The sequence below is a fragment of the Mustelus asterias genome, chromosome 28 (genome assembly GCF_964213995.1).
Source record: "Mustelus asterias chromosome 28, sMusAst1.hap1.1, whole genome shotgun sequence".
In the NCBI taxonomy this organism is placed as follows: Eukaryota; Metazoa; Chordata; class Chondrichthyes; order Carcharhiniformes; family Triakidae; genus Mustelus; species Mustelus asterias.
Window position 1 is genome coordinate 20,692,119 of NC_135828.1, and position 15,151 is coordinate 20,707,269.

The 15,151-nt window shown below is 45.2% G+C and overlaps 1 protein-coding gene across 1 annotated transcript in view; it reads left to right on the forward strand.

The window, feature by feature from the left end:
• Positions 1–15,151, forward strand: part of antxr1d (ANTXR cell adhesion molecule 1d) — a 96,988-nt gene that overhangs the window by 49,221 nt on the left and 32,616 nt on the right. Inside the window, exons 12-13 of the mRNA XM_078199646.1 lie at positions 8,154–8,232; positions 11,164–11,259. Coding sequence (XP_078055772.1) covers positions 8,154–8,232; positions 11,164–11,259 — 175 coding nt within the window. The remainder of the gene's footprint in view (positions 1–8,153; positions 8,233–11,163; positions 11,260–15,151) is intronic.

Genomic DNA, 15,151 nt, shown 5'->3' on the forward strand with positions numbered 1-15,151 from the left:
GATTCTGAAAATGAAAGCACAAAATCTGATCCAGAGTGAGATCCTTACGATGATGCCATCGCCAAAGTGAATTCGATGAACTCTTTGGTCAGAATTCTCCAGCCATTCACACCGGTGGGATCCTCTGGTCTCACTGACAGCACATCCCCTCTGCAGGTTCCCGGTGGCGTGGTGTGGAATCAATGGGAAATCCCATTGACAGCGGTGGGACCAGAAGATCCTGCTGCCGGTGGGTGGCACACCACCTCCTACTGCCGAGAAACACGCGGCTGGGAGGCCAGAGAATTCCAACCTTTAAACAAAGAACAAAGAAAATTACAGCACAGGCCCTCCAAGCCTGCACCGACCATGCTGCCCGACTTAACTAAAACCCCCTACCCTTCCGGGGACCAAATCCCTCTATTCCCATCCTATTTATGCATTTGTCAAGACGCCCCTTAAAAGCCACTACCCTATCCGCTTCCACTACCTCTCCCGGCAGCGAGTTCTAGGCACCCACCACCCTCTGTGTAAAAAATCTGCCTCATACATCTCCTATAAACTTTGCCGCTCGCACCTTAAACCTGTACCCCTTAGTAATTGACTCTTCCACCCTGGGAAAAAGCTTCTGACTATCCACTCTGTCCATGCCTCTCATAATCTTGTAGACTTCTATCAGGTCGCCCCCTCAACCTCCGTCGTTCCAGTGAGAACAAACCAAGTTTCTCCAATCTCTCTTCATAGCTAATACCCTCCATACCAGGCAACATCCTGGGGGTAAATCTTTTCTGTACCCTCTCCAAATTTTCCATATCTTTCTGGTAGTGTGGCGATCAGAATTGAACACTATATTGTGTCAAGTGCCAAAGTCAAAGGCGCAATCTTACTGTTCATTAATGCTACACTCCTGCTGCAGCAAGGTGGCCAGTCAAATCTCTGTTCACTGCAGTGGGATTGGCAAAACCCACTGGTGTGAACAGTGGTAAGATTCCAGCCAATGAATTTGATGGTTTTAAAGTGCTTTGATTGTGGTTAAAGGTATCTTTGTACAATTAATTCATTTGATAAACTGTGCCAGATTAATATGAATTACCGGTGGGGTTTTTTTTGCATTTCAAAATGGTGACCTCCAACACTGGTGGTTCACATCTTGTACTCAGCATGTAAATCTACCCCATTTTTGGAAGGATTTTGGAGGCTTCAAAGATTGTCAAGTATATAAAATATAAACAAATAATTAAAGGATTGGGGTGTGGGCTGTTATTCGCAGATGGTGAAAGTCTTAGCAGATATATTGGGAGTGAAATTTGACTTCTGTGAGAATGCAAATAAATGGCACCAAATTGGCCACACATTGGACACCCCACAAATCTCCCTTTCCAGAATTGGGCAGATCATGTCATGGGCACGTGATCAGCTACTATCCATTTAGCGCCTCCATCCAAGATGAATTCCATCACAATTAAAAAATAATTATTCTTGCATCAGTTTGCATATTCTTGCAAGAATCTTGAGAAATTAATTTCCTTGAGTTGGGATGTCAGATATGAGAAGTCATCAATTTAAAAAAAGGTCGCTAAGAGAGAGGTTTGGAGAAATGTTAAAGTAAAGTTAAAGTTTATTTATTAGTCACAAGTAAGGCTTACATTAACACTGCAAGTAAGTTACTGTGAAATGCCCCTAGTTGCCACACTCCAGCACCTGTTCGGGTCAATGCACCTAACCAGCACGTCTTTCAGACTGTGGGAGGAAACCAGAGCACCTGGAGGAAACCCACGCAGACACGGGGAGAACGTGCAAACTCCGTACAGACAGTGACTGAAGCTGGGAATCAAACCCGGGTCCCTGGTGCTGTGAGGCAGCAGTGCTAACCACTGTTCCACCGTGCTGCCCACACAAAGGGGAGAATTTTCCCATCCCACCCACCACAGGAATTGTAGCGGAGTGGGGGGAGCCATGGAAAGATCCGTTGACCTTGGGTGGGATTTTCCGGTTTTGGGGCGAACTATACCGGAAAATCCCGCCTAAAGAGTTGCCTGAACATGGAGTGCTTTGCCCTAGGAAACCAATGAGGCAGACACCACTGCATCTTTTAAGGGAAGAATATGCAAACATTTGACGCAGAAAAGAATGCAGGATTTGGAGGAAGAACAGGGCCATGGGATTAGTTTTGAATTACTCTAACAAAGAGGAGCAGAGACCTGATGAGCCGAATAGCCTCAAATGTAGTCAATTTATTTGCTTTATGATTTAAACTTTGAACAGTAGGAAATGTTTTACCCTATGTGCTTATTGCTAAAGCAAAATAATTCTCGTTCATGCACAGTTGAAACTAATCAAAACCATATGATTTACCATCTGACTGTATTACTTGGAAATTGATTTACGATTTTGGGAAAAGGTTTGTGGGAATTGATCACTGTTGGGAAAACATTATTTTTTAAATGAGCTCAGCTCTGTCACACTCAATCTCTGGTTAACCAGAGGACAAAGCTGCTGTATAATTGGAAATTTTGGACAGGATGAAATTGTGGCTTTCCTTTGATTTTGTTTGTTAGTACAGAACTCAACGCGTTTTAATGCTTCCTTTGCTGCACCTACATAAGTGCAATGACCTTCATAGAGATGCTTATGATCCAATTTTATTCAGAATAGCTGAGAAACTTACATATTTATACTCACAAGATTTCAAATTGAAGTCCCTCCCTGCTGCTGTCTCAGTCTGGATGCTCTTAAATTAGAATAGGCTTACTTCATCTGTGGTGGGCATTGATTGATGGAGGTTTAGAGGGCTGTAGAAAGACACTTACTGTTTTCATGTAGTCTCGAGAAACACAACCTGCAATTTGAGAATAGCTTTCACATACAAATGTTTGAGGGCAGCATGGTGGAACAGTGGTTAGCACTGCTGCCTCACAGCGCCTGAGACGTGGGTCCGATTCCCGGCTTGGGGTCACTGTCTGTGCAGAGTCTGCACATTCTCCCTGTGTCTGCGTGGGTTTCCTCCGGGTGATCTGGTTTCCTCCCACAGTCCAAAAGACGTGCTGGTTAGGTGCATTGGCCATGCTAAATTCTTCCTCAGTGTACCCGAACAGGCACCGGAGTGCGGCAACTAGGGGATTTTCACAGTAACTTCATTGCAGTATTAATGTAAGCCTTACTTGTGACTAATAAATAAACTTAACTTAATCATGAGTCATGTCAAATTATTTTCTTTTCAAAAGCTATTTGACATTGTTTTCGCTCATTTACTAGATTTATAGTACTTTTGTTACAAATATTAACCCATTTGAAAATACTGCTGCAACAGTGAGTTTTCTTGTTTACAGTATAGAGATACCGATAAAATAGCCTGTACAAGAACATAATTGAGGGCAGAAGATTTAATAGTGGACCATTCAAAACCAAGATTTGTGTGGTTCTGTTCTAAAATAACAAAACTTTTTGAATCATCAGGTTTTTTTTGTTCTTTACTAGAATGTGGGCGTCACTGGCAAGGCCAGCATTTGTTGCCTATCCCTGATTGCCCCTGAACTGAGAGGCTTGCTCGGCCATTTCAGAAGGCAGTTAAGCGTTACCCACATTGCTGTGGGCCTGGAGTCACATATAGGTCAGACCGGATAAGGACAGTGGATTCCCTTCCCTAAAGGGATATGAGTGAACCAGATAGAGTCATAGAGGTTTACAGCATGGAAACAGGCCTTACGGCTCAACTTGTCCATGCTGCCCTTTTCTTTTTTAAACCCCTACGCTAGTCCCAGTTGCCCACATTTGGCCCATATCCCTCTACCCATCTTACCCATGTAACTGTCTAAATGCTTTTTAAAAGACAAAATTGTACCCACCTCTACTACTATCTCTGGCAGCTCATTCCAGACAGTCACCACCCTCTGTGTGAAAAAATTACCCCTCTGGACCCTTTTGAATCTCTCCCCTCTCATCTTAAACCTATGGCCTCTAGTTTTAGACCCCCCCTACCTTTGGGAAAAGATATTGACTATCTAGCTGATCTATGCCCCTTATTATTTTATAGACCTCTATGAGGTCACCACTAAGCCTCCTACGCTCCAGAGAAAAAAGTTCCAGTCTATCCTGCCTGTCCTTATAACTCAATCCATCAAGTCCCAGTAGCATCCTAGTAAATCTCTTCTGCTCTCTTTCTAGTTTAATAATATCCTTTCTATAATAGGGTGACCAGAACTGTACACAGTTGGGGTTTTTGTAACCATCAACGATGGCTTCATGGTCACCATTACTCAGACAGACTTTTTTTTAACATTCTAAGTTTATTAGTTGTATCTAAATCCCACCAGCTGCTGTGGTGGGATTCAAACCCATGCCCCCAGGGCAATAGCACGGGCCTCTGGATTGCTAGTCCGATGGCATTCAAGTTTTTTAATAAAGTTTATTTATTAGTGTCACAAGTGGGCTTACATTAACACTGCCATGAAGTAACTGTGAAAATCCCATAGTCGCTACACTCTGGCGCCTGTTCGGATACGCTGAGGGAGAATTTAGCATGGCCAATGCACCTAACCAGCACATCTTTCGGACTGTGGGAGGAAACCGGAGAACCTGGAAGAAACCCACGTGGACACGGGGAGAATGTGCAGACTCCGCACAGACAGTGACCTAAGCTGGGAATCAAACCCAGGTCCCTGGCACTGTGAGGCAGCAATGCTAACCACTGTGCCACCGTACCACTCCCATTAGCCATACACTACCTCCTCTTAAAATTTAACCTTACTCTGTGAAACCTACAACAACGACTTGAATTCAAATAGCATCTTTAAGAAGTCCGAAGGCGCTTCACAGTAGCATTATGAAGCAAAGTCTGACACATACGGAGATAGTAGGAAAAATGACCACCAGCCTGGTTAAAGAGTTAAGTTTTAAGGGCAGAAAGGGTAGCGAAAGTCAACCTGTACTGCAATGTTTCAAGAAGGCAGCTCACCATCACCTTCTCAAGGGCAACTAGGGATGGGCAATAACAAATGCTGGCCAGGCAGTGACACCCATGTCCTACGGATGATAAAAAATCCAAAGCAATCTGGGGAAGGCATTTCAGAGTTTAGGGCCTTGATAGCTGAAGGCCCCAAACTCTGAAACGGTGCAGCAATGGTATGGTGAGTAATATTGAGGATGCTTGAGGGGCCAGAATTGAATGAGCACCGATATTGTGAAGGGTTGTGGAGTAGGCGGTAGTGGTGCAGGGAGGGGTGACTGGGTGACGATCATGAGCGATTTGCAAACAAGAATGAGGATTTTAAAATCAAGGCGTTTCAGTAGAAATTATGCCTACCTGATACCAGAAAGATGCAATTATCACAGGGAGAAGCTCCTGCCCACTACTTGCCTATACCACAACCCTGTCCCACATCACAGTATGATGAGTATTTAAATATCTAGGGTCGACACTCCCGCCATTTACAATATTAATGCAGTGTCAGAGTCAGCTGAAGGAAAGGAATTCTCTGAGGTACTTTACCACAGCATAAATGGGTTCATGGACTAGAAAGAGTGCAAATAATTTTGTTTAAATTATTGATGGGTTTTGTTGCTGGTTCACAATCAGTCGTAGTCCCCAAACCAAACTCTCACAATGAAAATTCCCCAAAAAGCCGTGAGTAATGCCAAGGCTGAGTTGCCTAGGCCACATGACAGGGAAATTTCCCCCAATTCCTTCCAGTTAAAATGTTTCCAATCTTACATCTGGAATGATTCATCCACTTAATCCCTTTCCTGTACACTTCCGCTGCATCCTTTAAAATTTTTATATTTTCAAATCTTTTGCTACTTTACTTTCATAGCTATTATGAACTTGCCCGTACTGGGACATTTCATGTCCCTGCAACCTTGCATGTTAAATGTCTTCTGAACTTCCTTGAATCCTTTTGACATTCACTTAGATAGTAGTGATTTTATGCCCTCGTCCAGGAATTGAGTATATAATCTAGATTAACACTGCAGGGCAGTATTGAGGGAGTGCTACATTGCCAGAGATAAGGAAACATGTTTTTAATTATTCGTTCTTGGTATTCATCCCAAGACCCCTCCTCCTACTTCAAGAGAATGTGTAAGATCCCTTGCCATTATTTGAAGGAGAGTATGGAAGTTGTCCCAATGTCCAAGCCAATATTAACACCACCAAAACAGATTAATTTGTTATTTATTTCAGTCGCTTGGACCTGGCTGGGTAAGAATTTGTTCTGCTGTTTGTTTACACAATGAATTGGCTGTGCCATATTTTTGAACATCCTGAGGAAAAATAAAGAAATTGCACAAATAAAAGTTAGTTCTTTCTTTGGTTGGCAAGCTGGTTGAGGGATGAGGGCATTTGATTGTCAGTGTCAGTTGCAAAGGGAAAAGCATTGAAGTCTCCCATCCATCCCAGCCTCCCATCCATTGACTCTGTCTACACTTCCTGCTGCCTCAGCAAAGCAGCCAGCATAATTAAGGACCCCACGCACCCCGGACATTCTCTCTTCCACCTTCTTCCTTCGGGAAAAAGATACAAAAGTCTGAGGTCACATACCAACCGACTCAAGAACAGCTTCTTCCCTGCTGCTGTCAGAGTTTTGAATGGACCTACTTTGCATTAAGTTGATCTTTCTCTACACCCTAGCTAGGACTGTAACACTACATTCTGCACTCTCTCGTTTCCTTCTCTATGAACGGTATGTTTTGTCTGTATAGTGCGCAATAAATAATACTTTTCACTGTATGTTAATACATGTGAGAATAATAAATCAAATCAAATCAAAAAGTCACTGGACCTGGTTTAAGGATACCCCCAAAAGCTCATTAGAATTTAAAAAAAATATATTAATGGAATGTGAGCATTGCTAGAAAAGCCAGTATTTATTACCCGTCCCTGATTTCCCTTGAGAAGGCTGTGGTGAGCTGCTACAGGCCGGAATTCTCCAATCTCGCACGCCTTGCTGTCACTTCCAGTGAGAACAGAGAATTTGGCGCCCAGCCAAATCTCCATTCATAGCAGCGGGACCGGCGAATCTCAGCCACGGGTGAGGTCAGAGAATTCCGGCCACCAGCCATGTGATGTACGTACAACCATTGTGCTGTCAGGAAGGGAGTTCCAGGATTTTGATCCAGCAATAGTAAAGGAGTGGCAATGTAATTCTTCAAGAGGATGGTTTGTGATTTGGAGGGGATCTTGTAGGTGGTGATGTTCCCATCCACCTGCTGCCCTTGTTTTTCCAGGCGATATAGGTGGCGGGTTTGGAAAGTGTTGTCAAAGAAGCGCCGATGAGTTCTACAATGCATACTGAAGCCTGTGGTAGAGGGAATAAAAGCAGAAGCTGGGAGATAGGGTGCCAATTAATTGGGCTGCTTTGTCTAGGATGGTGTTGAGTTTCTTGAGTGTTGAATCTCCACGCATCCAGGCAAGTGGAGAGTATTCCATCACACTCCTGACTTGTGTCTTCTAGATGGTGGACAGGCTTTGGGGAGTCAGGAAGTGTGTCACTCACCGCAGAATTTCTAGAATCTGACCTACTAGAATCTGACCTACCCTTGTAGCCACTGTATTTATAAACAACCACAGTATTTATAAAGTTTCTGGTTGATGGTAAAGAATCCAAAGAAGGAACTAACTTTTATTTGTATAAGATGCTGATGGTGGGAGAGTCAGCGATAATAATGCCATTGCATGTCAAGGGAGATGGTGAGCTGATCATTGCCTGACACTTGTGTGACGTGAATGCTACTTGCCACTCATCAGCCCAAATGTGAATGTTGCCCAGGGCTTATTACATATGGGCACGGGCTGCTTCATTATCTGAGGAGTTACAAATAGGACTAACATTGTGCAATCATCAGTGAATATCCCTACTTCTCTCCTTATTATGATAAGAAGGCCACTGATAAAGTAGCAGAAAATGTTTGGGCCCAGGACACAACGTTGAGAAACACCTGCAGCGAAATATTGGCGCTAAGATGCTTGACCTCCCACAACATCTTCCTTCGTATTAGGTCTGACTACAAGCAGTGTAAAATGTTTTGCAGAATATTTGACGATTTCATATGACATTTACGTACAAAGATATAAATATATCTGTAGCCCTTAAGTCCAGATATGCAGCACAATTGAAATGTAACTTGCATGTATGAAAAGAGGGAGACCTTACAAATTGATATTTATATTTTCTTTCCAGGGTGGTTTACCTTCAAGTAAGCATGAATCAGGGATTAACATTCATATCCAGCTCTGTCAGCATCACCAGTACACATTGCGTAAGTGCACATTTGAAAATGCAAACAAAAGGGAAATATATTGGATTGCCATCAAAGTAATTTTGAGAAGACAAAAATGTCAGTGAAGTTGAAATTTGTGGTACACCTCATTCATTATATAAATATTTTCCTAATCTAGACCAACTTGCATTTCTGTTACAGTCCTCATGAGCAAAGAGAGGTCTCAAACTGTTTTACCGGAAGGTTAACAAAGAGCCAAACAGATGGGGAAAGGGGAAACCATTTGGGATTACAGTCTAAGTTAAGGGTCTTAAGAGGGCTTCTGACTGTTTGGGGGACAGACTGAGAAAATGATTTGTGGATGGGGGCTAATTGAATGAAGGGGTAGTTTTTAATGTTGGAAATGAGAGTGGGGCCAAGAGATTTCCAGTGTTAGATGAGTAGACGGTGCACACAGGGCCATATGACTGGAGGACATTTCTAAGGTCTCCTTAGATTCTATAGAGAGAGCTTTGCCTTGGCAGCACTGAAACCGCATGATCCCTTGTCAGCTATGTCCATTCACCGGAGAGGGGGGGGAGGTTTGGAGTTGTGAGCATGCCCTTGGTGGCATTTCATCTCCCCTCTTCCCTTCATCCCTTCCTCTGACTGCAGCCAATGAGAAATGGTGCAGAATGAACGGCAGCTCCACATCTTGCTGGGATCTGGACGATATGGGACCCCTGAGTCAGGAACAAACTGGCTGAAATGTAACTTCACAATAGAGAGAACGCAAGTAAATATGATTGACATCCAGCTGCCTCGTAATTATTCGGGTGTCCCTTTAATCGGCCACCTGTGCTGTCCTTGAACAGCCAAAACACCCTCTTCCCACCTCAAACGATTTCACTGACTGACTGTGGTCAGCTTGGAAAAATGGTGTGCCTCACCTTTCAAACTTGCACCACCATCTTCTACCCTCCACCAGTCACCCACCAACCTCCCCGCCAACACCATAGACCCACCCAATATCACTGTTCCTCTCCTGTCTGTCACCCTGGAACCTCCCCCCGGTACCCTGGACTCTCATAGAAATCATAGAATCATAGAATCCCTACAGTGCAGAAGGAGGCCATTCGGCCCATCGAGTCTGCTCCGACAACAATCCCACCCATGCCCTGTCCCCGTAATCCCACCTATTTACCCCGCTAATCCCTCTAACCTACGCATCCCGGCACACTAAGGGGCAATTTAGCATGGCCAATCTACCTAACCCGCACATCTTTGGACTTTGGGAGGAAACCGGAGCACCCAGAGGAAACCCATGCAGACATGGGGAGGACGTGCAAACTCCACACAGACAGTGACCCAAGCCGGGAATCGAACCCGGGTCCCTGGCGCTGTGAGGCAGCAGTGCTAACCACTGTGCCACCGTGCCGTCCCTATCACAATCCATTTCCACATGCCTTTCCTCTCGTCAAAGCCATTGCCATCCCCCTGCCTACTCTACCCCTTCCCATTGTCCGAGCCACCTGTCCTCTCCCATCCCTGGTGAGACCTTCACCTACCAGACTCTCACTCTAGACCTGCTGCCCTACCGCATCCCACTCCCTCCTCTGACTGTTCCTTCCTATCATCATTACCCTCAGTTCCAGAGAGTTGGCCTTTTAATGAGCATTCGTGAGATGCAATTGAATGCAAATGTGGTTCCCAACATAGATCAGCAGAAAACTCAACTCATCTTTAACCTGTCATTAGAGTCAGGGGAACCAAATTCCAAACTAGGTTCGTAGTGGTGGGAAACTGACTTTTTCCGGAACACCAGGTTTAGTGCCCCCACCCACCATGATTCCCATCACTGACAGGAGTGGAACATTCTGCCTCAGGTGCTTGAAGGCAATGATCAGGGGTTATGGGGAAAAGGCAGGAGAATGGGGATGAGAAAAATATCAGCCATGATTGAGTGGCAGAGCAGACTCGATGAGCTGAGTGGCCCAATTTTGCTCCTATGTCTTATGGTTTTATGGTCTCATGATAAGGCTCTTAAAATCAATTTTGAAGGTATGGAGACCTAGTAGAGATTGGCGATAATGGGCCTCCTAAGCTTGTGGGTGAGAACCTAGCCAGGGTGATGTGTATGAAATTTTAGTTTTTAGAAGGTGAGGATGGAAAGCCAGCTTTTCAAGCATTGTGAAAGTCAACATTCAAGGTCACAAAGGCATGAACCGAAGATTCAGTGGCTTTGCTGCTTTGGAGTAACTTTTTGTAATCAAATAATTTTTTGGTGGCTTTGATCTTCTTCATAATGACTTTGGGAGAATATAAACAAGGGCTGGAACTTTCCAGCCATTCATGCTGGTGGGATCTTCCGGTCCCACCGACGGCGCACCCCTGCATGGCGGCAAGGGGAGCATTCAACAGGAATCCTCGTTGACAATGGTGGGACCAGAAGATCCTATCAACGGTCAATGGCGGCCACCTCCACCACTACAAAATACGTGGAAAATCCTGCCCAAGGAATGAGTATTAGTAAATGCCAATAAAAGAGTGAATGCATAAACTTCAATTTAAGAAAGATCGTTTGCCAATTACTGTCCCGTGTTACTTTTTGATTCATTTATTCCTGCCATTTTTAGGTGGCTCTTTTTCTCTTAGGGTCTTATTTCTTCATGTCTCTCTCCCTTTTAATATTTTTAGCTGGAAGACTTACTCACCTCATAAAACTACTAGTTCTTCTCTGAGGCACCCTCAACTCTTTTTTATCTCTGGCTACCTTCCTTTCATAGAGTAAGTTTCTCTATCTTTTTCCTGATTATTTGGGACAGTCTGAATCACACATATTGTTAGAATTTTCCTCGGCGCTATGCATTTGGACATCCTATAAATCATTTTTCCTTGTCTTACAAGATTTGTAACATTGAGATTAATATTGCGTTTACCTGGTAGAATTGCTTCGGCCAAACATGCTTAATATTTTTCCTTGCTTTTCAGTCTGATGGAACGATCCTTTTACTTGCACTATTAGTTTTGTTCCTGCTGTTGGCATTGATCTTGCTGTGGTGGTTTTGGCCTCTGTGCTGTACTGTGGTAAGTTCCCAATCACTTCTTCAATTAACTGTTCCTGTAATGATGTTTAATCAATAATTGTAGATGATTCTGAGAATTGGAAGTATCTCCCATAATTACGATTATACATGTAAAAAAAATAGTTGCTCTTCTCTGCCTTAAACATTGATAGGTATTTGACACAGCATGCTGGAGCATCAACATGCTGTATCATGGAATAACTAACCCCCACAATATTAAATACCTTACTTCAGCAATACCAGTGAGGACACGTGGTAAGCCCAAACCTGATATCCCCATTGGCAAGGGTGGGGAAGGATTAATGTGATAACACTGTTTGCCTACTGTATCCCCTGAAGGAGGACATGCCACTTACCAAAACCCAGAGAGCTTAGATTTGATTTGATTTATTATTGTCATATGTATTAGTATACAGTGAAAAGTATTGTTTCTTGTGCGCTGTGCAGACAAAGCATACCGTTCATAGAGAAGGAAAGGAGAGAGTACAGAATGTAGTGTTACAGTCATAGCTAGGATGTAGAGAAAGATCAATTTAATGCGAAGTAGGTCCATTCAAAAGTCTGATGGCAGCAGGGAAGAAGCTGTTCTTGAGTCGGTTGGTACGTGTTCTCAGACTTTTGTACCTTTTTCCTGCGGAAGAAGGTGGAAGAGAGAATGTCCGGGGTGCGTGGGGTCCTTGGTTATGCTGGCTGCTTTGCCGAGGCAACGGGAAGTGTAGACAGTGTCAATGCATGGGAGGCTGGTTTGAGTGATGGACTGGGCTTCGTTCTCGACCCTTTGTAGTTTCTTGCAGTCTTGGACAGAGCAGGAGCCATACCAAGCTGTGATACAACCAGAAAGAATGCTTTCAATAGTGCATCTGTAAAAATAGGTGAGAGACGTAGCAGACATGCCAAATTTCCTTAGTCTTCTGAGAAAGTAGAGGCATTGGTGGGCTTTCTTAACTATAGTGTCGGCATGGGGGGACCAGGACAGGTTGTGGGTGATCTGGACACCTAAATACTTGAAGCACTCGACGGTGGTTAGCACTGCTGCCTCACAACTCCAGGGACCTGGGTTCAATTCCAGCTTCGGGTCACTGTCTGTGTGGATTTTGCACATTCTCCCCATGTCTGCGTGGGTTTCCCCGAGGTGCTATGGCTTCCTCCCACAGCCCAAAGATGTGCAGGTTAGGTTGATTGGCCATGCTAAATTAACCCTAGTGTCAGGTGGATTAGCAGGAGAAATATGTGGGGTTACGGGAATAGCGCCTGGGTTGGATTGTGGTCAGTGCAGACTCAATGAGCCGAATGGCCTCCTTCTGCACTGTAGGGATTCTATGGGTTTGTACTTCGTCCCCATTGATGTAGGCAGGGCATGTCCTCCACTACGCTTCCTGAAGTCGATGACTATCTCCTTCGTTTTGTTGACATTGAAGGAGAGATTATTGCACCAGTTCACCAGATTCGCTATCTCTTTCCTGTACTCCGTGTCGTCATTGTTTGAGATCCGACCCACTCCAGTGGTGTCGTCAGCAAACGTGGAAATCAAGTTGGAGGAAATTTGGCCACACAGTCATAGGTGTATAAGGAGTATAGTAAGGGGCTAAGAACACAGCCTTGTGGGGTACCAGTGTTGAGGATGATTGTGGAGCAGAAGTTGTTGCCTATCCTTACTGATTGCGGTTTGTGGGTTGGGAAGTTCAGGATCCAGTCGCAGAGGGAGGAGCCGAGCCCCAGGCCACGGGGTTTGAAGACGAGTTTAATCGGAATAATGGTGTTGAAGGCTGAGCTGTAGTCAATAAATAGGTGTCTTTGTTATCTAGGTTTTCCAGGGTGGAGTGTAGGGCCAGGGAGATGGCATCTGCTGTGGACCTAATGTAGCGGTGGGCGAACTGTAGTGGATCCAGGCAGTCCGGGAGGCCGGAATTGATTTTGCCATGACTAGCACGAGCCAAATCTAATTAATGAATGACCATTAAAGTAACAACATTGGAAACTTGTGTTCATTAGAATATTATTTATAATAAAGTCAATTTGGAGTTTGAGCATATAAAAGAGGGGGGGTGGGTGGGGGCGATTCTTCTTGCCTGCTGCGCTGCTCGGGTAGCGCAGCAGGCCGGAAGACATCAGCAAGGAGCCTGTAGCGGGACTCGTGACTGGCGGTCTGGCTGATTTCGAGTTTCCCGGGCCATGGTTTCTGATTAAATCAGCCCCGCACCGGAAATCAGCGTGAGGCTAATTGTAATATTGAAATCACTATTTCCATGTTAGTGAGCCCGAAATGGTAGGATCACTCATGTCCACGTCTCCCCGCCCACCAACCCCTCTGCCGGAAGAGATTCCCAGCAGAGCGGATTACAACTGGTCCTCATCAACAGGGAGCAGCCATGATCACCCGCTGGTGGGAGCAGAGGTCATTGAAGCCCCCCCCCCCCCCCCCCCCCGGGAGGCCGGGGGCAGGGGGGCTGCCCCTTGGGCAGTGCCAGCATGGTACTGCCAGCCTGGCACTGCCCACCTGGCACCCTTGCACTGCCCATCGGCGGGGTCGGGAAACAATTAGGAGGCCAGCGATTGGGAGGCTGGTGGTGGGGTGGGAGGGGGGCGGGGGGAGGGGGTGTGGCGGTGTCAGTGCGCACGCCCGATCTCCCCACCTGACAGATCAGCGTACGCCCAATGGCTCGCTCAGCGCGCTGATTCTGGCCTCTCCAGCGGTATCCCCCACCCTGAGGAGGACACTGGGTTGCAAGGGAGTAGAATAGACAGTATTACAGTTGATAAGGAGGATGTGCAGGATATTCTGGAGGGTCTGAAAATAGATAAATCCCCTGGTCCGGATGGGATTTATCCAAGGATTCTCTGGGAGGCAAGAGAAGTGATTGCAGAGCCTCTGGCTCTGATCTTCAGGTCGTCGTTGGCCTCTGGTATAGTACCAGAAGATTGGAGGTTAGCGAATGTTGTCCCATTGTTTAAGAAGGGGAACAGAGACTTCCCCGGGAATTATAGACCGGTGAGTCTCACTTCTGTTGTCGGCAAGATGTTGGAAAAAATTATAAGGGATAGGATTTATAGTTATTTGGAGAGTAATGAATTGATAGGTGATAGTCAGCATGGTTTTGTGGCAGGTAGGTCGTGCCTTACTAACCTTATTGAGTTTTTTGAGAAAGTGACCAAGGAGGTGGATGGGGGCAAGGCAGTGGACGTGGTATATATGGATTTTAGTAAGGCGTTTGATAAGGTTCACCATGGTAGGCTTCTGCAGAAAATGCAGATGTATGGGATTGGGGGTGATCTAGGAAATTGGATCAGGAATTGGCTAGCGGATAGGAAACAGAGGGTGGTGGTTGATAGTAAATATTCATCATGGAGTGCGGTTACAAGTGGTGTACCTCAGGGATCTGTTTTGGGGCCACTGCTGTTTGTAATATTTATTAATGATCTGGATGAGGGTATAGTTGGGTGGATTAGCAAATTTGCTGATGACACCAAAGTCGGTGGTGTGGTAGACAGTGAGGAAGGGTGTCGTAGTTTGCAGGAAGACTTAGACAGGTTGCAAAGTTGGGCCGAGAGGTGGCGGATGGAGTTTAATGCGGAGAAGTGTGAGGTAATTCACTTTGGTAGGAATAACAGATGTGTTGAGTATAGGGCTAACGGGAGGACTTTGAATAGTGTGGAGGAGCAGAGGGATCTAGGTGTATGTGTGCATAGATCCCTGAAAGTTGGGAATCAAGTAGATAAGGTTGTTAAGAAGGCATATGGTGTCTTGGCGTTTATTGGTAGGGGGATTGAATTTAGGAGTCGTAGCGTTATGTTGCAACTGTACACAACTCTGGTGCGGCCGCACTTGGAGTACTGTGTGCAGTTCTGGTCCCCACATTACAGGAAGGATGTGGAGGCTTTGGAGAGGGTGCAGA